Genomic DNA, 22,932 nt, shown 5'->3' on the forward strand with positions numbered 1-22,932 from the left:
TGGAGAATCCCATGGACAGAAGAGAGACTCAACTGAAGCGACTTAGCACACAGCAGATTAGGTTCCTCTTTGGAAACCTTCACTCCATCCACCTCATCACCTTGGAAGGAATTTACTTCTGCCACTCTATACTGGGCTTGGCCATGTGACTTGTTTGGCCAATAGCATGATGGTACACAGAACACAGAGGCTTGACGTGTACCTGTATAGTTAAGCTCACACTTCTGCCATCACAGTAAGAGGAACATTCCTGGAATAGACTGCAAGTGCCAAGCATTGGTTGTACCGGCCAAGGCCAGCCAAGATCGGCCCATCCACAACCACCTGGGGCAGCCCAGTCAAGATCAGCAAGGCAGACAGTCACCTCCAGCCCCAGATGACCTCAGACGCACGGGAGAGCCCAGCCAAGATCAGCAGAGCCTCCAGCCACAATCAGCTGACTCTCAGCGTGAGCTCAATACATGTTCGTATTGAAATGGAGCAGGACACTATGGTCCTTCCCCGTCGTGTCCTCCACCTGCCTGTTGTCTGTGGAAAAACTTTAGCCAAAGAATCAGTTTAATCAGAGAAGTGGGAAAATGCAGAAGCAAAGGGAAACAGCCCCACAAGACTAAATAATAATAGTTGAGTCATTCAGCATCATCAAGGACCTTTCTCCTCAAGGGCTATGGATAATATTCTGAGCCATATCCTGTGAGCTGTCTGGTAGATACTGAAACCCCCACCAGGTTGAAGAAGTTAACTACGTAATGACCAAAGTGTAGCCCTGAGACACGCTGCCACAATTCTGAGAGTTCACATCAAGGAAATGGGAACTGGACCTGAAGGCTGACTGTATTTAAGATGACGCTAAGCACACCATCAATGACCCGTTTCAAGGTGACTGTCAGAGCTGATTGTGCTGTTTCTGTGTGGAGCCCCCTCCCTCTGTCTATAAAAGCTCTTACCCACTGAATGTCAGCGGAGCAGTCTCCCCTCCCCCACCCCTGGTTGCTGGCATCCAAAATAAAGCAAACGTTCCTCTCCACCAACCTTGCCTCTTTGTTGGCTTCTGAATGGCAAGCAGCCAGACCCCATTCACTTTCAGTTACATGCAACGTGTGTACATCAACACACAGGTTTTGGTTGTTTGTTACCCAACGATAGTTAATTACTCAATTATTACTAAATAGTTTTTTAATATATTTGACATACCGTTGTTGTTTTAGTCACTAAGTCGTGTCCGACTCTTTGTGACCCCATAGACTGTAGCCTACCAGGCTCCTCTGTCCATGGGATTTCCCAGGCAAGAACACTGGAGTGGGTAGCCATTTCGTTCTCCAGGGGATCTTCCTGACCCAGGGGTCGAACCCGTCTCCTGCTTTGCAGGCAGATTCTTTACTGCTGAGCCGGAGGAGAAGCCCATCTGATATATTACCAGACTTATATATCCGTAGACTTATCATCATTACATAGCTACAATGTGACCTCATGACCTCCATATTATTTTTATTTTATTTTTGATCCATGGACCACATAGCAAGATGGCACTGGCAAAATCGTAATTAATTGTACCCAGACCAGATGTTAAGTGCAGATGACAAGGAAGGCTAAAGGCGGTTTTGCAACCACAGAAGTTTCAGGGTAGTGTGGTTGGGGGTTAACAGGCTGGAAAAGCCCATGCTCAGGATTCCCCATGACTTGACTGGACTTCACCCAGATTTTTCCAGAGGCCAGATGACTTGTGATATTGCAACAGATCAAATGCAGAAGCGACTGTGAAAATCCAGTTGTTTTCTCTTGAGCCAGACATTACACATTCTCAGAAATGTATAATACTGTCAATCTTCTCATTAATTTTTTTTTATTTTGGACAATACAGCATTTCTCATTTAAAGTGTTATGTCAAAATTTGATTTCTGAATGTCTATCAACAGACAAATAGGTAAACAAAATGTGGTATCTGTGAATGCGGCATCAATAACATACAATTCAATCTTAAAAAGAAAGGAAAGCCTGAGACACCTACAACATGAATAAACTTTGAAAACATGATGCTAAGTGAAATGAGACAGATGCAGAAGAACAAATGTTGCATGATTTCCTATACATTAGGTAGTAGAATAGGCAAATTCTCAGAGACCTGAAGTAGGATAGAAGTGACCTGGGATTGGGAAGATGAGGAATTATTGTTTGATGGGTACAGAATTTTAGTTTGGGAAGATAAAAAGATGTGGAAATGAATAGTAGCGATGCTTGCACAACAATGTGAATTTACTTGATGCCTCTGAACTTATATACTTAAAAAATGTACCATTTTAACCATTTATACCACCTTTCCTGGTGCCTCAGCAGTAAAAATCCACCTGCAGTGCGGGAGACATGGGTTCCATCCCTGGGTTGGGAAGATCCCCTGGAGAAAGAAATGGCAACCCACTCCAGTATTCTTGCCTGGAGGATGCCATGGACAGAGGAGCCTGGTGAGTAACAGTCTGTGGGGTTGCAAAAGAGTCAGACAGGACTTAGCAACTAAACAACAACAAAATTTTTGTGTATCTCTTACCACAATTAAATCGGTGAAGAAATGCAATGGACCTACCATGGTTATTTTTAAATGAATTACTAAATTTTTAAACTTCTCAATGGTAATACTTATTATGGATAGATGTAACACATATACAAAAAGAAAAAAACTCCTCGGTCCTCAAGAATTTTTAAGGGTGTAAAATGAATCCTGAGACCAACAAGTGTGAGAACTGCTGTTCCACGTACAACTGAGGTGAGCCTGAGCTAGCTGCCCCTGGCACTTCTCTGCTGCTGCTGCTGCTGCTGCTAAGTCACTACAGTGGTGTCCGACTCTGTGCGACCCCATAGACGGCAGCCCACCAGACTCCACCCTCCCTGGGATTCTCCAGGCAAGACACTGGAGTGGGTTGCCATTTCCTTCTCCAATACGTGAAAGTGAAAAGTGAAAGGGAAGTCGCTCAGTCGTGTCCGACTCTTAGCGACCCCATGGACTGCAGCCTACCAGGCTCCTCCGTCCATGGCATTTTCCAGGCAAGAGTACTGGAGGGGGATGCCATTCCAAGAATCTGCAAACTCCCAGGAATTAAAGTTTCTTCTGGCTCAAGTAGACAGGCGCCCTCTGGTGGACATATAAGGTATTGCTTGGCAACGCAAAATTTTTGAGTCATTTGTAGTTTGCTGAAATTCTAAAACGGAGGCAGAGATGGTCTCATGAAATGAGGACTTTATTTCAGCATTTTAACTTTAAACTCTGAATTATGCCTCCTCTCCTGCACATTCACACACACACACACACATTCATTCGGAAACCCACAGTCACATTCACACACACAAAATTACACACAGACATAAGTAGATGTTCACAAATACAGTCACACAGACAAGATCAAATGTACTCATTTACACACAATCTCTCACACAGACCCCCCCATACATACACACAGAAATATTGTCACACACACAAAGAGACACAGTTTCACACACAGACACACTCATAGAGTCATACACACAGACAGTTTCACATGTACACACACACGCTAAAAATAGCGCGTTGTTAACAAAGGGGACCAAGTAAATGAACATCATCCTCTATTTTTAAAAAAAGATTGTAATGGAAAATGAGTTTCTTCCCAAAGCCATTAAATAAATGTTGAACAAATAATTAAGATGAATCTAGGTTTGGCAGCGCGCCCAATTAGAGGCCCACAATCCCTTAGCTGTAGTCTTTGGGGACAGACGCGTTTCAGAACTCAGAAATGTTCTAATTTTAGAAGGGTAATTCTGAGCGAATGCCGTATATTATGTAACACTCCCAGGGGCTTGAAGCCGACCCCTCTCCATCAGACATGTTAATATATTTGCAGCAAAACGTGTGAAAATTCACGCCAACGGAGATAAATAAAGACTGTTAAGAATGCAGATTAGTGGGGAGCACGGATTATACCCGTGGAGGATTCATTTCGATGTTTGGCAAAACTAATACAATATTGTAAAGTTTAAGAATAAAATAAAATTATAAAAAAAAAAAAAAAGAATGCAGATTAGCTGGTTTGCCACCATGTGAGTCTGGGCCAAAATAACCCCCAAAAGAAGAAAAAAAAAATTTTTTTTTTTTTTTTTTGTTTTCAGGGATTTTTGAAATTCGGAATTTCAAATAAGCAATAGCGGATTCTATCCGGAGGCCCTTCACACATTAGCTACGATCTTCGACTTCAACTTGGACGTGAGGGAAGACGCCAGGAGCCTGGGGGACGGCGGCTCTTTAGCGCCCCTTCCTGGCAGCCCCAGTCCTTGCAGTTTGGCTGAGGAGTTGGGCTGTCTACCGGCTTGGGCCAGATACCGCGGTAGGTCCTGATTGGTCTAAACCTTCAGCGTAATCCCGCCTTCACTTAACAGTGAGTGGCTCAGGGACCCACATCTTAACCAATTAGCAACTGACAGGGACAGGTCGCTGGCACAAGCATTGGCTCTGGGGTTGTCATGTGACCCAAGCTGATCCAATCAGATTGAAGGAAAGCCACCAGGCCTCCCTTATCTCTGAAGGACGGTAATGAGAAGTGCTTAGGTGCCTGGATCTGTGGGCACCAGGTGAAGCCGCTTGGGGATGAGGCCAGAAAGAACCGGGAACAGTTTAGATCCCTCTGGTGGCCATTGAATAGCACTGAGCAGCTCTCCCTTTAAGGTTGACAGCACAGCCGTCTGACAGCCCTACCGCATTGGTGCCAAGGCCATGCCTCCCTTGGGCTCAACACAGTGGGTATTAACACCAGTCCATTGCAGCCCCATCCAGGAGTCCTCTGATGGGCAATTCTTTCTCAAGGACAGCTCCATAGACACATAAGCCCCACCGCACCCAGAGACGTACAGCCAGAGGCTCCCCTGACCCATTCCCTCCTCTCTTTTTTATTTTTTTATATATTTATTTATTTGGCTGCATCGGGCCTTAGTTGCGGCAGGTGGGATCTTCTACCTTCGTTTGGGCATGCAGGATCTTTACTTGCGGCATGCAATCTCTTAAGAGATCGAGTTCCCCACCAGGGATCGAACCCAGGACCCCTGCATTGGGAGTGCAGAGTCTTAGCCACTGGACCACCCGGGAAGCCCCTCCCTCTGTCCTTTCACAACTGTCAGACTGATGGGTCATGGTTGCACACACTGTACTTAATATCCTGAATTGCACAGTTCAGACTGGTGGAAATATTAACTTTTATGCCATATGTATCGGGCTTCCCCGGTGGCTCAGAGGTTAAAGCGTCTGCCAGCAATGTGGGAGACCTGGGTTGGATCACTAGGTTGGGACGATCCCCTGGAGAAGGAAATGGCAACCCACTCCAGTATTCTTGCTTGGAGAATCCCATGGACGGAGGAGCCTGGTGGGCTACAGTCCACGGGGTCGCAAAGAGTCGGACACAACTGAGCGACTTCACTTTTCACTTTCTTTCACATGCCATATGTATTTCATACGCACACATTTTGACCACCCACCCCTCCTTTCCTCTCCATCACCACCCTGGTCTAGTCACCATTGTCCCTCATCCAACTCACCGCAGTGATCTCCTTTCTGGGCCCTACATTTCATTCCCCACGGGGCAGTCAGAGGGTCCCGTTAAGAGGACCTCTTAACAGAGGTTAAGCCTCCACCTCACTAAAAGCCAAACTCCTCACCCCGGCCCATGGGGTTCTGTACAAACTACCTGCATTCTCTTTCCTCCCTCTAGCCCCCTCATTCACTCTGGTCCAACCACACTGACATCGTTGCCGTTCCTTGGACAAGCTGAGCACCTCCAGCCTCAGGGCCTTTGCACTTGCTGTTCCCGATCCCTAGACCACTATTCCCCCAAGACCTGCAGGTCCTGCCCTCACTTCTCTGAGGCTTCTAGCCAGTAACCAGAAACTTCATCACTCCCTATCCCCTGATTAGTTTTCTCCTCTGTGTTTATTATTACCTGACATAACACATACGTAAGTTATTCATCTCTGTTTCTTGTCTGTCTCCCCACTGATATACTGGCTCCACTGAGTATAAATGTCTCCCTGTTTTGTTTGCTGTTTCCCCAGTGCTTAAAATAGAGCCTGGCACATGGTAAATGCTGCATAAATATTTGTTAAATGAAAGATTAAAAGCGACCAAAACAGAGCCTGAGAGGAACAGGAAGAGAGAAGAGAGACCAAAAAGGGAGGGGGCGGGGAGGAGATAGGGGAGTGAGGGGAGCTGAACTAGGGGAGAGAGAGGAGGGTTGGGTCGAGATGTTTAGGAGAGGGGACTTTCCTGCTGATCCAGTGGTTAAGATGCCACATTTCCAATGGGGTGGGGGGGAGGGTGCATTCCATTCCTGGTCAGGGAAGATCCCACATGCCATGTGGCACAGCCCAAAGTTAAAAAAAAAAAGATGGAGGAGAAAAGTGAGGAAGGGAGAAGAAATAGAGAGCTGAAGCAAGAGCATCAGAGCTGAGAAAATGAGTCAGAACAGAGTGAGGGATAGAAACAGACATGGAGAGACGTGAGAGAGAGACAGAGACACACAAACGTTGAAAAACAAAGAGACAAAAACAGACAGAAAGAAGATAGAGGAGAAGGTGGTGAGGGAAACACAGAGAAAAGAGAGCAGGATAACGGGCTGGGAGAAGAGCGTTGAGAATCAGAGAGGGGAGCCGGTGGGAACAAGGATAGAGTCCCTCCCTCTAACTCACCATTGGCTGAGGTCCAGAGCTCTAGACTGACTGGCAATCCCTTGGGATCCAAGCTGTGGCTTTTAAAGCCCCACGGACAGAAGAGAGTGGTGAGCAAGAACATGTCATGGTACTCTAAAGGCTTCAGATCACCAGCTTCCTCAATCCTCAGAAAAACTTTATGAGATAAATACTATGATCATCTTCATTCTACAGGACCAGAGAGGTTGGGTTAGCTGCCCAGTCACACAGCTAGTGAGAGGAAGAGCTGGGATTTGAACCTGGGTATGTTGGCCCCAAGATCAGTGCTCCTAACTACCATCTATACTAACTGGAAAGGGGTGCCAGCTTCCTGAATTCCATTCATCCTGGAGACACCCTCTGGGAAGTGGTGCTGGAAGGCGTAGAAAGAAGGAGGGGAGGTAAACAGATTGACGTTCCTAGCCGGGTACAGAGGGACAGCTGTCCCAGTCTGAAGGAGGAGGCTCCACTTCACCATCCTAAGGAAGTCTCCAGTTCAAGGGAGGTGGTCAGATATGAAATCACTTCCTGCTTAGGCTAGGGTCCTATACCCTGCCCAGAGCTAGACCTTAGTCGTCTGGGTAGGAAAACAGACTCAGCCACTTCTGACTCTTTTAGCAGGACTCAGGTTGCTCAGCCTTGGTTTGCAGGCAACATTGCAGACCAGAGAGGCAGTACTAAGCTTCAAAGACAGCTGGGTGCTTTGATAGCTTTCTCTGTGATTTCCAGAAGGGTCCTACCACCACCCCTGTCCACGCTCATCTCTCAGCTCCCAGGAATGTGAACTCATGCTCTTCCAGCAGTATCCTGACTTCTCCAGGTGATTTAGCTTCCGTGCCGGACACTATAGTTATACAAATCACAGTCCCCAGAAACCCAGTTCTCGCTGAGATCACCCCATCTCTTGTCTTGTCTCCTGTGCTATTACCGGAGGCCAGGCCTCTTCTCCCCTCCAGAGGCACTTGTCCTCTGCAAGCATGCAAAAACCTGCTAAGCCCTTCATACCGTCTGACCTTCAACTACCTTATTGCGGATAAGCGTCTTCTCATCCCAACCCAGAAAATACACGATGGCGATGGAAGAAAAAAATGACACCACCACCCCGCCAGGGAAGGGGAGAACGCACATTGCCCACCCAGAGTGAGAGGCGATGCCCTGATGCCAGGAAAGGCTTGCCCTCACAAACTTGAGAGGGGAGGCCCCTCTGCAGACAACACGACAAACAAGCACGAGGCATCTGGGGCTGGAGTTTATTGCAGGTGGATAGATGCACACGGAGATTCAGGGAGGAAGGAGAGGGGCAGGCTGAGGGGTCCGTGCACAGAATCCTAGGAGGGAGGAGCAGGAGGCAGTGATCAGTATGGGGTCTGCCTGGTGGAGGACCCGGCCTGACGGCGGAGGAGCTGCGACGATCGAGAACCAGGGCCGGCTCCCCTTCGCCCCCCATTCTTCAGGATGACAGCTCCGCAGACGTTAGACGATGTCATGAAGGAGGAGCCAGACACCAATTCGGGACCGGCGCATCCGCGGCGAGGGCGCCAGGCTCTCGAAGGCTGGCGGTCCATTTTGGGTGAAAAGGAAGGTTACCCGGGTCCTCGCCCCCCTGTGGCCTCCGGCGTCTCCCCCAGCGTCTGGCGGCTCGGGCGGCGGCGGCTGGGGTCGCTGTGGCGTCGGCGGCGGCGGCGGCTGCGCGGCAGCTCGAGCTGGGGTCTCGGCCCGCCAGGGGCTCCCAGAAGACAAGACACCGAGGCGGCGGCGGGCGCTGGGGCAGGCAGCGCACCCGCGCGACCGCCGCACGGAGAGGACTGCGCGCTAGGCGGTGGGCCGCCTGGGGCTGCAGGGGGCCGCGTGGGAACCCAAATGAGACCGTAGTAGACAGCGAGCAGCACGGCAGCCAACGAGACGCAGAGAAAGTAGGCACAGACCGGTGCTAGGCGCAGCCAACGGCCCCGCGGGCCCTCGCTCAGCCCTGCGCCACCCGGGCTCTCGCCGCCGCCGCCCACGCAGCTCGTGCCCCGCATCCCCGCAGCCCACTCGGCCCCGAGCCACAGCCTGCACAGGGCCCGCCCCCCTCCGGAGGCCCGCCTCCGCGCTAAACTCTCCTCGTCCAACCCCGCCCCCGCCAGCGTGGCCACGCCCCCGCGTAGGCGGGCCTCCTGCGGCCTCTAACTCTCCCCCGTCCAACCCCGCCCCCGCCAGCGTGGCCACGCCCCCGCGTAGGCGGGCCTCCTGCGGCCTCTAACTCTCCCCCGTCCAACCCCGCCCCCGCCAGCGTGGGCCCGCCCCTGCAGGGCGGGCCTCTTCCGCGCTCTAGTCCCGCCCCCTCCTCAGCCTCCGGCCAAACACTAGCAAGCTAAGGCTTAACCACAGCGTTCTGACCCCGCCCCAAGCATGCAATACCTCGCTTTTTCTCAAACGTTGGTCTCGGCCCAGCCGACTTCTACCAGGCTTCGGTGTTATACCGGCCCCGGAGCTTACCTCCGCTCTCTTTTCTTCTCCTCCCCACGCCCTACCCATTCCCTTTCGGAACTCAGACTTCTCCCCGGCATCTAGCTCCGCCGCTCCCTTGCCAAGCTCAAGCCTTTTAAGTCCTGCCCCAGTTGTAATGTGCCTTTAGCCAAGTTAAACGCTACTCCAGCATTCGATTTCGCCGTCTTCTCCCCCTACCCTCATCTATCTTCAATCCAGATTCCGCCTCTTTTCTCCTCCTCACTCCACTAGTTTGAGCACCCCATTCTAAACCAAGCTCTCTGCTGCTGGCTGCGCCCCACACCAGCGTTAGGGATTCCCATCTAAATCTGCGCTGTGGTTCTACCTCACTTCCTAACACCTTTCCTTGTTTTAAACTCCATTAGAATGCGGGCCCCAAACACCCTAACCACGCCCCTCGCTGGACGCGCCTCTTCCTCCACATTTTCTGTGTTCAGGTCTAAATTCAGGCCCCGAAGCTCCAGCTCCGCCCCACAACCCAGCCACGCCCCCTCCCCGTCTCCTTCCCCACCACCCTCAATTTCTCCCTCTCTAAAACCATGGGGTCCAAAGTGGGCTTCGGGGAGGACAGAGCACAGCTCGGAGATCCAGACTAAGCCCCTCCTGCCGCCCCCTCCCCATCAAGGCGGGGAAGCGTCAGTCCCCTCCCAGCAGCGTCTTCAGGAATTCGGGGAGGCCTGTGGGAGGGGGGGAGGGAAGACGTATCAGGGGGGTGGAGAAAGAGCGAGCCCCTTCCTCCCGCCTCTGTCACCACGGACAAACCCACAAGCACAGCAACCCAGCCTGCCCCCGCCAGAAACACAGTTCAAAGGTTAGCGGAAGCACTGCGTTTAATAAGGACCAGTTCTGCGGCCGGGGAAATCAGGTCCGTCAAGAGTCACCGGTTATTAAGCCATGCCCCAGATGTAAGCTCCTGGAGGCGGAAAACGGCCCGGGAACTGGCACCTATACCCCCATGGCCTCCAAAAGTGGGTAACTCAGGGGTGTCTCAAGACACCCTGGTGCCACGGCGCCCCCTATTTGTGAGACTGGACTATTGCCCTGGCCCCACCCGGTTCACTATCCCTGGCTCCTCCCCCCGCCCTTACATTTAACCCTCTCCTGGCTGGAGTGGCGGAAGCAGAGGGTAGAGGAGCGAGGCGGCGGAAGGTTAGTGCAGAGCGCGAAGGCCGCAGTCGGCGGGCGCGGTCAGCGGGCGGCCCCCGGTGGCGAAGCGGCCGCTACCACCTTGCAGAAACGCACCCTCTGGAAGTCGGCGATCTCTGCTGTCTCTTGGCCCTCGGGGTCCGCCTCTGCGAAGAGAAGGGGCGGTCACCTGAGGGCAACAGTAACCCCGCCCCCCACCGCCGGCCCCGAACACCCTAGCCCCGCCCCTCTGCCCCACCAACCCTGGCTGCCGCCCACCCTGCGTTAAGCGGTTTACGAGTCTCAGGCTCCTTTAATCCTCGGAGAGGATCTACGGAGACACACACCCCCCGCAACAGATCCCTGTTTACAATCGAATACATAATCTGACAGAGCGAGATCGAAGTCACGTGACCCAAAGACAAAGCGCTCCGGATGCCCCGACCTCATCCGCCATCCTAAACTCTGTCCTCTCCCATCCCAGACTCACCCCACGGACATATGCCAACCTCTAGCAAGCCTGCCCTACAGGATCTACCTCCACTTCCCTTGCCCACCTTCTGAGTCCTAACCAGACCTTCCTTGGCTATGCCCCCAAATCCTAACCCCTACTCCTTGGGGAGGTCGGAGGTCCACAACCCGGCTTCCGCCTGGTGGAGGTGGGAGACTGGGTTCTGCCTGTTGCTCCAGGTCCGCTAGACTCCACAATTTTTACCTCAATATGTTACGTATTTCTAATTTACCCCATTTACTAATTTACACCTCCAAACTGTAACCACACCCACAGCTAGATCCATTACTCCTCCCCGGTTCTTTTTGACCGATTTGTATTTCAAATCCTGCTCTGAGCTCCTATCAATTTAACCCACCCCCTTGTTTCTAGATTACTTTGCAGAACCCCTGGGGTAGCCCTCTACCTCCTAATCCCACCCTGGCTCCACCCCCTCACCCCCAAACACACTCAATTCCTAGTGGCTCCTCCGGGAGGTCCTCCCTATAGCTCCACCCCCTTGACCCTGGATTCGTTCCCACCCAGCAGCCTAGCCCCGCCCCCCTCGCCCCATCCCCGGGCCAGCAGCTACCCCACACCCATAATGGAGACGCATCTACTCCATTCTACTGCCCCCAAACCCTCCTCCCCTCAACCCAAGAGGAAGCGGAAGGAAAGCCACCTCCACCACCCCAGCCACTCCCCCAACCTGGAGCTGCCTCAGACCCCTCCTCTTCAGCTTTCTGGGCTCCTGGGGCGCTGGGCCCACTCTCCAAGGAGGCAGGGGCTGGCTGGTCACCTCCTGGGAAAGGGGGAGGCCCAATCAAGCCCATTCCCCTCCAAATACCACCCCCCCGCCCCCCACCAAGACAAAGGCTCTGGGGGAGTGAGAGGGGGTTTAAGGACACACGTGGAAGTGTCATTTGAGGAAGTGATCTCTTTATTGGGGAGGGCACTCTGAATGGCTCAGGGCAGGGCAGGATCTGGGGGTGGGCCTTCTAGAGACAGGCATGGACTGTCCTCCCTAGCCACCAGGGCACACGGGGTCCCAGGGTCCTCCATGCACCCCTCGAGCACACACACAAGCAGCCAGCTTCATGCATTTTCAAACGGCCAGGCCTCACCCGGAGAGACAGCATCTGCCGGGTGGGCGGTCCGGGGAGAATTCAGCTCCATCTCTTCACCCCAGTCGGACACAGGCTGGTGGCCCCCGGGGGGCGAGAAGGGGCTGGAAGGCGTGGCAGGGGCCTGGGGGAGCGGCAGGGGCTCTTCCGGCCTGGCGGTCTCTTTGTCACCATGTTCCCTGGCGGGGCTCCCGCTGGGCTCAGCCTCCTGGGGTTGGTGATCTCCGGCTGGTTCTTCTTCCTCATCATCAGCCTCCTCTTCTTCCTCGATCTCCTCCTCCTCCTCCTCATCCTCACTCACGTCTTCCCACTCCTCATCCTCCCCCTCATCCTCGCCCTCCTCGCCCTCATCCTCAGGAGGTCGATGGGCAGGGGCTGGGGTCTCAGGCAGCTGAGAGAACACAAGGCAGGTCAGGGAGAGGCTGCAGGCCCCAGGCACCCCCACACCGTGCTGCCTGCCGGGAGCTGACAGTCCGCCCTACCTGCGTGGGCGCCTCCTTGGGGAGAGCAGGTTGCGGGGGCTCAGGAGCTGTGGACATGGCCTCCTTCATCTCCCAGCGGTCATCGTGGTCACTGGAGGGCACAGAGGAAAGGAATAAAACCCAGATGGACAGGAGGAAGGGGCTTCCCACACCAGGCTCGTCCCCAGACATGGAGCTGCAAAATTCAACAGGTGGAGAGAGCGGGTCTTCGGGATTTCCAGACAAGGAGCCGGCAGGCTAGAGCACCGAGGAGGAAACAGGGCGTGTGTCCCAGTGTCAGAGGTGACCAGGCAGAGAGGGGCCAGGCAGGCAGAAGAGACGGGTGGGAGGGCAGGAGGGGACAGATGAGGGTAAAGTGACAGCCAGGCCCCGACACCCCCGAAACCAAGTGCCTGACCCACAGGGAGACAAGTGCCTGAGAGACAGCTAGGGCCAAGAAAGGACAGAAATATCCCCAAAACCCACAGCCAGAGAACAAGCAGGGGTAGAGGCACACAGGCCCGCTAGGGTTGTGCACGTGCAAGGGGAAGGGGGCCCCCACCTGTAGGCACGGGGCGCCGCCTTAGGCTGGGGTCGGCTGCTCTTCTTCTTTCTGCGGCTGACCTCAGTTTTGTGCTGGGACAGGAACTCCCTGAAAGTGGGGGGCTTGGGGGGCCGGGCCCAAGCCTGGTCATCTGCAACAAAACCCAGGGGAAGTCAGGGGTGGAGGGCACAGTACAAGCTACCCCCACCCCACCCTGCCCCAACTCCCCCGGCCCAGCCAGCTGCCTCACCCCACCCAAGAACTCCCACTCACCATAGCGGTGGGATGGTTCCAGGGCCACAGCTGGGCCATCCTTGAACCTGGGTAAAGAGAAAGGGGTGAGCAGGCAGCTGGTGGCACAGGGAGAACAGGTAGGGCGGGAAGAGTCACTGGGGGAGGTGGGGGCCATGGTTAGAAATCAAGATCACAGACCACAAGGTCATCAACCGAATGGGGGAGCATGTCACTGATTAAAGCTCAGAATCAGGTGAAAGACAAAAGGCAGGTGTGACATGGTAGTACAAACGCAGAAAAACGGTCAGTATTTGACAGCAATTCCCCACCTCAACAAGAATGTGCAAGTTCAACATCGCCAGCTTCCTGTCCAGCCTCATCTAAATCTCTCTCTCTCACCTCCCGAGCTTAGCAAGTTCTCCTACCACAGAGCTCCTGCCGCATGACCTTTGCACGTGCTGCTTCTGGGGCTCGCTTCCTCCGATCTCTCCGGGGCCCGCTCCGTTACCTTCTTCAGGCCTCAACTCAGAGGCCTTCCTAACCTTTCCAATCACGTATTATTACATACACTGTGTTGCATGCTAAGTTGCTTCAGTTGTGTCCAACTCTTTTCGACCCCATGGACTGCAGCCCACCAGGCTCCACTGTCCATGGGATTCTCCAGGCAAGAATACTGGAGTGGGTTGCCATGCACTCCTCCAGGGGGTCTTCCTGACCCAGGGACTGAATCCTCATATCTTACATCTCCTGCATTGGCAGGCGGGTTCTTTACCACTAGTGCCACCTGGGAAGCCCAATTACATACATTATCTAGGTCTAAAACAGAAGCCTCCAAACCTCTCCATACTCTGCTTCATTATTCTTCAGCATGTGACATTAGCTCTATTCACTGCACAATTTGCTCTATTCAATGCAAACCTGAGACTTGATGCAGGCTGCTGTGGGGACGTAAGAGGACTTTCTCAGTCTTAAGCCCAAGAACATCTCCAAAAAGCTCACCTGCCTCCCCCTCAGAAACATCAGCTACGGTATCTGTGCAAAATGTTTCTCACGCTGGCAAAGGCTTAGCTCACAATCCAAAAATAAATGCTCCGACCTCCAGGCACACAGACAAGATCCTCTTTAGCCAACGCTGTGGCAAAGGATAGAGGATGATGTAAAAACGACAGCTGTCCATCTTAAGACTGCCGTTCAACAGCTCTTCCGGAATCTTCTCCACCTTTGCTATGGCAGTTAGCCCTCCTGTGGATGATGCCTTTGCTTTGACTAATGGGATGTTTCCTGGGACCCGAAAAGCAACAGAGTCAGACCTGAGAATAATAATGCCACCAGGATAAGGTGCTTGGGTAGGTGGGGGACACAGTTAGAGGGATGAAGGGAGGATGCCAAGGGGCCATCGCTGTAATTCTTCATGCCCTCCCTGCATGAGAACTCACATCCGCACCCTTGGCTGTAGAACCACGGCAGTACTATCGAGCTGACAGTTTAATTTCCTGCCACAGCAAGGTGGGGTCTGCTGGGGCTAACAGAACGGGGAAGTGTCTCACTCTCCCTCCTGCACATCTGCCAATACTATGGCCAGTGCTTCCCCCAGTAGCCCCATCCCTCAGCGTGAACCCTAGAATGCACACATGCAGGGCAGAAGTGAGTTCAACCCCAGCTGGACCCACAGCTTCCAGTCCAGCCTGAATCAGCCCAACTTAGAAGACCGGTGAGCACAGGAAAAAGAAATGTTTCGGGACTTCCCTGGCGGTCCAGTGGTTAAGAATCCACCTTCCAGGGCAGAGGATCTGGGCTCAATCCCTGATCGGGCAAGCTAAGACCCTACAGGCCTTGGAGCAACTAAGCCTGCCTCCCGCAAGAGCTGAGCCCAGGCCCCCTGGCGCCTGCGGGTCACAGTGAAGAGCCTACACACCATAACTGAGTCCCGACGCAGCCAATACATAAATAAACAAACGGTTGTAAAAAAGTATGGCTGAGTCCTTCTGCCGTTCACCTGAAACTATCACAACATCTGTTGTTACACTGGCAATACCCCAATACAAAATGCTTTAGGTGTTTAAGAAAAAGAAACGCTTTCTGTGGCCCTGAGATTTGGCGATGGTTATGCAGTGTTACCCAGCTCGTGCTAACTGATACACACGATGAGAAACCCAAGAAAGGCCAAGGAGTCAGAAGTCAGCGCGAAGGCAGAGGAGCCCCACAGGGGTGGGCAGGGCGGAGACTCACATGCCATCCGTCTTCTCAGCATCCCACTCCCGCCGCCACTGGCCGGTGGGCTTGCGGTGCCTCTGCAGCCGCTCCTGGTCTATCTTCTCCCGCTCCTGCTTCCAGCGCAGATACTCAGACCGCTCTCGGCCAGTCATGGAGAGCGTCATGTCCCCGGCGCCGCCCAGGCCGGCCCGGCGGCCCTGCCCCAAGCAGATGGGCAGTCAGGGCTCCGCCCACCACTCTCGCCCCTGCACCCCTTTCCTGAGGCCTTCTAAGCTCCTGGGTAGAGCCCCTGGCTCAAGGTCATAGGAGGAGGAGGTGACAGGATGGAGATCAAAGCCGTATCTGCTCACGTGGCACCTCAGAGAGGCCACCCCAGATCCTTTTCTATTCTCCGTGCCCTCACCTGGCTGGGCTGGAGCCTTCTTCCCAACGTTCAGCATTATCTGACATCTTATTACATGGCCACTGATTTAGCCCCAGCACCCTAAACAGTGCCTGGCCCTCGACCGGTACCCAGTAAACATCATTAACGTTAGTAAGGAGGAAAATCACACCAAAACAGATCATAAAGCTACAAAAAGAAGGTAGTATGGCTCTGGGGCAACCATCAACTGGAGGGTAGCCTGAGCGTAGGGCTGCAGCCTCTTCCTACTCTGAGCCCCGCATTCAACACACATCCCTCCCCGTGGAACCCAGGGACCGGCTGCTGGGCAGCAGTCATGGCCCAGCCGCCCGCACCCACCTGCCGCTCCTGCTCGAGGCCGTAGCGCACCCGCTCAAAGTCAGAGCCCCCCCAGTTGCGCCCGTGCCGGCGGCTGCCTTCCCGGCGGTCCCGCTCAGGCTCCTCCAGGGGCCCACTGCGTCGCCGGGGGTCGTCCAGGAAGTTCCGCACCGGGTTGGGCTCCAGCACGCCTTCCTGCGGGCAAGCGGAGTTAGTCGGGGGTGGGGGGGTTGGAGCGCTCCCCCGACCCGGCAGCTCCGCCCCGCAGCCAGGGGGCGCCCGTGGCACTGACCCGCTGGTTGCGCTCGTACTCTGCAATCTTCTCCATCTCCTCGTTCATCTTCTCGATGTTCTGCTTCCGCCGCTCCTCCCACTCCTTGTTCGGGGGAGGAGGGGAGGACAAAGAGAGACACACACAGAGCGTCAGAAAGAACCACTCAATCTGAGCGTTCGTCACCATCTGAGGCTCCCTCCTTAGACCTGTTATGCAAGGCAGCCCCTGGCTGGCACCTGGACACTGGCTCTCTGCACGTCCTGTCAACAGTTAACCAGTAAGCGGGGCTCCACGTGCCTAGACTTTTTCTGCAAACAATACAGTGTATGCTGAACACCCACTTTCCTTCTAGGGTCTGGAATTTGGGTGTGTACTAGGCAGAGGGGACCTATGTGACCAGCCTCGGATAAGAAGCCTGGGTACTAGCTCTCTAATGAGCCCCCAGTAGATGAACTTTGACATATGTTGTCAATGAAGAACAATTAAGTGCAGCCTATGTGTCTTTGGGCTTCCCTGGCAGCTCAGTGGTGAAGAATCTGCCTGCCAATGCAGGAGACACAGGTTTGATCCCTGGGTGGGGGGGGGAGATCCCCTGGAGTAGGAAATGGCAACCCACTCCAGTATTCTTGCCTGGAAAATCCCATGAACAGAAGAGCCTGGCGGGCTACAGCCCACGGGGTCACAGAGGCAGACACAACTCAGTGACTAAACAACAATTTGTGTCTCCACTGGACGCAGACTCTTGGAAGCTAGTGCCTGGTATCCTCCAGACTCTGGCTCATGGGCCTTTTCCCTTTACTGATTTTGCTTTCTATCCTTTCCCTGTAATAAATCTCAGTTGTTAATCCTTCTGGCAAAATGCTGAACCTGGGAGAGGGGCTGGGGACCCCTGCACTGGCTGCCACAGTAACAACCTGACAGATGGCCAGGTGACCCCCACGATCCTCTCTCCTCCCTTTCTTAGGTCAATTTCCCCCCCCCCAGGTGACAACAGAATTTTAGATGAGCATGTGCCCAAGATGCTGGGAACACTTGCATTTCCAAGACTCAGCATACAAGAGAGAAATAAACTTCCATTTGATTAACGCCATGGCACTTTGGCGTCTTTCTAAACATCCTTAAGCAACATACATTGAGCGTTTAATCTGAGGGTTTCTATGCCTGATGTCACACGATGCTTATGAAAAACTTTAAACCTGATTTTCATTCCTATTTAAGAGTGAGAACTGGAATCTCCTAGAGGGGAAGTGAGCTGCCCAAGGACACGGAACTCATAGAAAGTTGTCCTCTAAATGACCAGGCTTGGCAACTTCCCCCTCTGCTAATCTGCGTGGTGGGGTGCTGAGAGCAGGTACAGTAAGAACCTCACCGCTCCCTACCAACTAATTCAGGGAATGACAGAGAGAGAGCAATGTGCACGCACACACGAATGAGCAAAGCACGCACGCTGGACAGAACCCACCAGATACCACCAAAAAGAGACAAAGGGTAGGGAAGGCAGATGACCAAGCACACAGCAGAGCACAAAATGGGAGACAGAAAGAGACAAGGACCACAGAGCTGGTCTGGGGGAGAGAAGAAGAAAGGGAAAGAGATGAAAAAGAACCGGAGCGAGGGTCCAAAAAAGAAAACAGAGACAGTAAACGACGGATGAAGGAGAAAATCCATTTGTGAGCAGAACAGAAAGAGCAACAGGCAACACTGAGCCTTCCCAATGGACGTCAGGCAGACGTCAGCCCCCTCGGCTCCTACCTTGGATTTGCGGTCGGCAGTCGAGGCATCGCCACCTCCAGAGAGATGAGGGGACCCCCTGCCCCGACCCCTCCGGCTGCGGCCCCCAGCACCTCCCCGAGGCTGCTCCCCGGGACTGTCTTCCCAGCTGCGGGATGTCCGGCCCATGCCTGCCCGGCCTCCATGCTGAGGGGGGATCCGGCCTCCCTTGCTGACCCCTGGAGGCCGAGGGGTCCCTGGAGACCTCCGGGAAGGACCCAGGTTCTTCTCCTGGAAAGGGGGAAGAGGGGAAAGGTCACTGGGGCAGGGAGACCAGGACACCACAGGCCCAGAGGGCGGCTGCCAGGGTCGAGGCCCCACAGGCCTGGGGCAGCGGGGAAGGCTCTTAGGTCTCACTCTCACCCGCCCGTCCTCTCGAGTCCCACCCTGGCGTGGAGCTCACCACTGCCACATTCTCCTTCTCCACCGAGCGGCTCTTCCGGGGACCTGTCACTGCTACTCCCTCCAGTTCAGCTTTCTTCCGATCCTCCTCAATCTCCTGGGAGATCAGAGATAGCGGCTATCAGGGGTCCTGTGTACCAGCCAGATTCCCACAGCCCCCTGAATAGCCCCAGGTCGGCCCCAGCGCAGACCTCTGTCTGGAGCTCTAGACAAGAAAGCTGGTCACTTCTTCCCTCTAAGCGAACCAGGCGGTGCCCCTGCTCAGACCCTCTGAGCCAAAGGCTCCCCCACAGCCAATGGGGCTTCATAGGGTGTGGTCTCGTTACCATCCCATCCTCATCTCCCACTCTCTCCTCTGGCTCACTGTGACCCTCTCACTGTACCTGGAACATACTAGGTTCAAACCTGCCTCAGGGCCTTTGCACCTGCTGTTCCCTTTGCTGGAAATGCCCCTTCTCCATAGATTCTCCAATCCCTCACCTCCTGCAGGTCTCTGCTCAAAGGTCCCCTTCTCAGGAAGGCCTACCCTGACCAGCTCGCCTGCCATTCTCCACACACCACCTGCCCCCTTCACATCATGACATTATGTCTATTTTGCTTCTTATCTGGTTCCTCCCCATAACAGAATCTACTCTGCGTCAGGGATATCTGTATTGTTCACTGATGTATACCCCAAGCCTGGAACACCGCCTGGCACACAACAGAGGCTCAACATCCTTTTTTTTTTTTTAAATGAATGAATGCATGAAGAATGAATAAATGAAACCTACTCCTCCTATCTCAGGGACAGCCCCAACACCTACTCTGACACCTGTGACAGGGACCTGGGCCTCATCCTAGATCCTCTCCCGCCACCGCCCATCAGTCACTGAGTCCCTCCCAACAGCCCTGTCCCAGGCCAGGCACCTCCTCTCCGTATGGCCCCCACCCCTCGCCCCCCTCAAAGTCCCTGCCCCAGGTTCCTCCTTGTCTCCAGAGTCCTCTCCTCCCATCTACCACCACACAGCAACTAAAGGAGTCCTCCTACAAACCTATTCTGACCTGGCCCCACTTCCACTCAAAGCCCTCGATGGCTCCCCAGTGTCCTTAGGAAAAAGTCCAAACTCTTAGCCTTATGGCCTTCTGAGCCCTGCGTGGCCGGGCCCCAGAGGGTCTCTCCAGGTCAATATCCTCCATCTGACCCTCCAACTTTAAGCTCCAAGTTTTTGCACAAACTGTCCCCTCTGTGTGAAGTGTGTTCTGCTCTCCTTTTCAACTAGCTGGGACTTCCCTGGTGGTCTAGTGGTTAGGACCCCATGCTCCCCTTTCATGGGCCTGGATTCAGTCCCTAATCAGGGAACTAAGACTCCCCACAAGACATGCAGTGCAGCCAAAAAAAAAAAAGACCGGCTAACATCTACTCACCTTTCAAGTCTCAGAATCCCCTCCTCCAGGAAGTCCTCCTTAATATCCCCCAGGCTGGGTGAAGAGCCCCACCTGGGCTCTCAAAGAACCCTGAGCTCCTCCATCCCAGGCTGGCCCACTCGCTCATCACTGACTGAAGCCATGGCTGGGCCCCTACTGGCCTGTGAGCCCTGGAAAGGCAGGCCCGGGGTCCCCTCCATCACCGCTGCCACCACAGTGCCACTGAGCAATGGGCCCTGGTGAATATTTGTGAACGAACAAACCAATGATGGAATGAAAGGAGGAATCCCAGGCTAAGGCCCTCGGCTTTTACCCTGACAGTGATGAGGAGTCATGAAAACGTTTTAAGGAAGGGAGAGGTGAGGGAAACTCACTGCGGGGAGGAGAGGGGATGGGGTCTCCCAGGGCGGGGCTAGGGCACCTGGTAGCGCCGGATGAGGGCCTCATTCTTCCGCCGAAGAGCCTCGATCCTCTTGTCCAGCTCAGCATCCTTCTCCTCCTTCGATTTCAGATCCAGTGCGGCTGACTGAGAGGGGCGGACAGATAAGAGACTGGAAATCTCTACCCGCCCCAGGGTCTGTGGGCCGGGAACCTCTCCTCCCAAGCCCCCTGCCCCAAAGCTCAGATCTCAAACACCCCATTTTTCTTCTCACCATTCCACTGGCAGGGTGGGACCTGGGTCCCAGCAAACCTCCCCTGCAGAATCTGGACACAGCACTGGGGGCTCCTGAGGGCAGAGGGAACAGAAGGACTAAGGCCAATGGCTCCACTCAATCTGTCTCTTCCTGTCCCAGACTGGGGGCTCCTCAAATGTGCGCACCCACACACACACACACACACCACACACCCCTTCACTCCAAGGGACACACACACACAGACACACACCCTTCACTCCAAGGGACACATACACACACAGACACACACCCTTCACTCCAAGGGAATTCTCGCCCTCACTCCCAGTCCCTCTTCTCGAAGCCCCTCTTCTAGCCCACCCTCTACCAGGAAAAGTTTAGACTCAGTACTCTCCAGAGGATTTTGGACCCATCCATTCCTCTGTAAACAATGTAGTCACACACGCCCTGGGAAAGTTCTGGGCCCGCCCCACCACTTAGGGAAACACCCGACACTGCTCCCTTCAAAACGAAAATCCTAGTTCAGTCTCCACACCCCTGTGCCGGGAGTTTAAAACCCAGGCCTCTACCCCAAGAGAGCTTTAGGAAGAGCCTCTCCCATGACCTAAGCGAGAAAGCCCGACTCCCCACGCCCAACCTGGTGCTGCTCACATCCCGTTTAATAATCTACACCTAACTCTTCCCCCGGAATTTCAGTGACGTCTTACAACCCTACACTCAAAAAATAGTCCGAGCCCCATTCCTATTCGCTGCCCCTACCTTCAGGGATATTAAAGCCCCGCCGCCAGCACCCCAACAAAGATTCCTCCAACAGACCCAGGACCCCGTGGCGAGGCTTCCCGGGTCTGGTTCGGTCTCCCGGGTGAATACCCTCCCCGCCCAGGCGCAGACAAAACTGCCCCGCCCTCACGCGGCTTTCTAGGGAAAGGCTCCAGTCTCCACCCGGTCCAGAACGCCACAGCCCCGCCCCGAAGAGAGGCAAACTTTCCGGCCCCGCCTTCCCCGCCAAACCTCTGGCCCCGCCCACATTCGCGTCACTAATCCCACCCCCTTCCGGCGTCCGACCGCCCCGGCCAACTTCCTGGTCCCGCCCACAGGAGCCCCAGGCAGCAGCCTAAACCCGCCCCCTCCTCCTCGCCTTCTGGCACCGGTCCCGCCCCCGGCTCACCAGCCAACACTTTGGCCCCGCCTCCGATTTGCTGAGCCCAGCCTCTGGTCACGCCCCCTGGCTCCGCCCCCGCTCCGCACGTCAGTATCTGGCCCCGTATCTGGCCCCGTACCCGGCGCCCCTAAATTCTGGCTCAGCGGCCGGGTTCCTGCGCAACTTTTTGGCTCCGCCCTACCGGCGCCTGGCCCCGCCCCGACCCTCGGGTCAGCCCCTGGCCCCGCCCCTGACTTCCAGGACCCACTTCCAGAACACGCGAAACTTTCCGGCCCCGCTCCTAGTCCGCCGGGTACTATTTGGCCCCGCCCCCAGCCGCGGCATAACTTTTTTCGGGCCCGCCCCAGCTGCCCACCAAAGCTCCGCACGCGTCCGGAGCCCGGCCCACCCAGGCCCTGCCCCACCGACGGCCCGCCCCCTCAGCACCCTTCTAGCTTCCCATGTGGGCGTCCAGTCCCCGCCCCCCACGGAGTACTCTGACCCCGCCCCGCGGGCGGCGGGCTACCCCGCCAGCGCCGGCGCCCGCTCCCCCCACGTGGGGCATCAGGCCCCGCCCTCTCCGGGCGCGCTCCCGGCCCCCTCCCCCGGTCACCTGTCCCGGAGACCCCGCGGCGTCCGCTACTCCGGCTCCGTCGGCCTCCGCGTCTGCAGCTCCCGGGCCACGCGCGTCACTTCCGGCCTGCACCACGTGAAGAAGGGAACTAAAGCGGGTTACTTCCGGTCTTGCAGGCCTGTTTCCGGGAGCCTTAAAGGCGCGGCGCTCCTCCTCTCCAACTCCCCCTCCTCCCAACCCCCCCTCCTCCGAACCCCCCACGCCGGTGAAGCGGGAGTGGGCTGAGCGGGTGCACAGAGTGTTCTGCAAGCTTGTTCTACTGTCTTCTACCTGAATGACCTCATTCCAGGGAAAGAAAACACCATCCTCTCTCTGGTCTCTATTTGCGTCTCGTCTTTCTTGGTTCCTACAAGTAGTGCCAGGCGCTGGACTGACTCCTGAAAGCCTGACCTGCCAGCTTGTGCTGGGAGGTGGGCGGGGGTCCCCCACCCTCCTGCCAGTGAAACCTTATAGTTAGTTGTAGGAGCTCACAGTTTTCAATGGAAAGAATCTCTCCTTCATCCTCTGAATCAGCATTGAGTGCCAGCTCTGTACTGGGGGGATAGGGAAGTGGGGGTTAAGGTGATGAACAAGGCA

At 54.9% G+C, this 22,932-nt stretch overlaps 2 protein-coding genes across 3 annotated transcripts; both read right to left on the bottom strand.

Moving 5' to 3' along the window:
• Positions 1 to 7,929: 7,929 nt before the first annotated feature.
• INAFM1 (InaF motif containing 1) lies at positions 7,930 to 8,774 on the bottom strand. The gene has a single exon (XM_027515352.1). It carries the CDS (start codon positions 8,715 to 8,717, stop codon positions 8,280 to 8,282), a length of 438 nt encoding a protein of 145 aa, XP_027371153.1. The 5' UTR covers positions 8,718 to 8,774; the 3' UTR covers positions 7,930 to 8,279.
• Positions 8,775 to 8,934: 160 nt separating this feature from the next.
• Positions 8,935 to 22,440, bottom strand: CCDC9 (coiled-coil domain containing 9). Of its 2 annotated transcripts, XM_027515350.1 has the most exons (15): positions 22,336 to 22,440; positions 20,603 to 20,676; positions 20,371 to 20,475; positions 18,547 to 18,642; positions 18,126 to 18,374; positions 16,392 to 16,475; positions 16,121 to 16,294; positions 15,394 to 15,575; positions 13,204 to 13,250; positions 12,949 to 13,081; positions 12,408 to 12,498; positions 11,926 to 12,316; positions 11,511 to 11,603; positions 10,429 to 10,478; positions 8,935 to 9,863 (listed from the first exon to the last, which is right to left on the bottom strand). In XM_027515350.1, exons 2-15 carry the CDS (start codon positions 20,603 to 20,605, stop codon positions 9,846 to 9,848), a joined length of 1,716 nt encoding a protein of 571 aa, XP_027371151.1. In that variant the 5' UTR covers positions 20,606 to 20,676; positions 22,336 to 22,440; the 3' UTR covers positions 8,935 to 9,845. The 2 variants fall into 2 exon arrangements, with proteins under 2 accessions (XP_027371151.1, XP_027371152.1); XM_027515351.1 differs by lacking the exons at positions 8,935 to 9,863; positions 10,429 to 10,478; positions 11,511 to 11,603 and having other exon boundaries at positions 11,719 to 12,316.
• Positions 22,441 to 22,932: the final 492 nt, after the last annotated feature.

This window comes from Bos indicus x Bos taurus, chromosome 18 (assembly GCF_003369695.1).
Source record: "Bos indicus x Bos taurus breed Angus x Brahman F1 hybrid chromosome 18, Bos_hybrid_MaternalHap_v2.0, whole genome shotgun sequence".
NCBI lineage: Eukaryota > Metazoa > Chordata > Mammalia > Artiodactyla > Bovidae > Bos > Bos indicus x Bos taurus.

What these genes read in the sequence shown, in the direction of transcription:
- INAFM1 (XM_027515352.1), bottom strand. Translation starts at nt 8,717, where the DNA reads ATGCGGGGCACGAGCTGCGTGGGCGGCGGCGGCGAGAGCCCGGGTGGC.
- CCDC9 (XM_027515350.1), bottom strand. An exon ending in AGTACGAGCGCAACCAGCGG is followed by an intron (nt 16,295 to 16,391) that starts GTCAGTGCCACG and finishes GCTTGCCCGCAG; the next exon opens with GAAGGCGTGCTGGAGCCCAA. An exon ending in GGCAGATGCTGTCTCTCCGG is followed by an intron (nt 11,604 to 11,925) that starts GTGAGGCCTGGC and finishes CCCCTTTCCCAG; the next exon opens with GAGGTGACCAGCCAGCCCCT.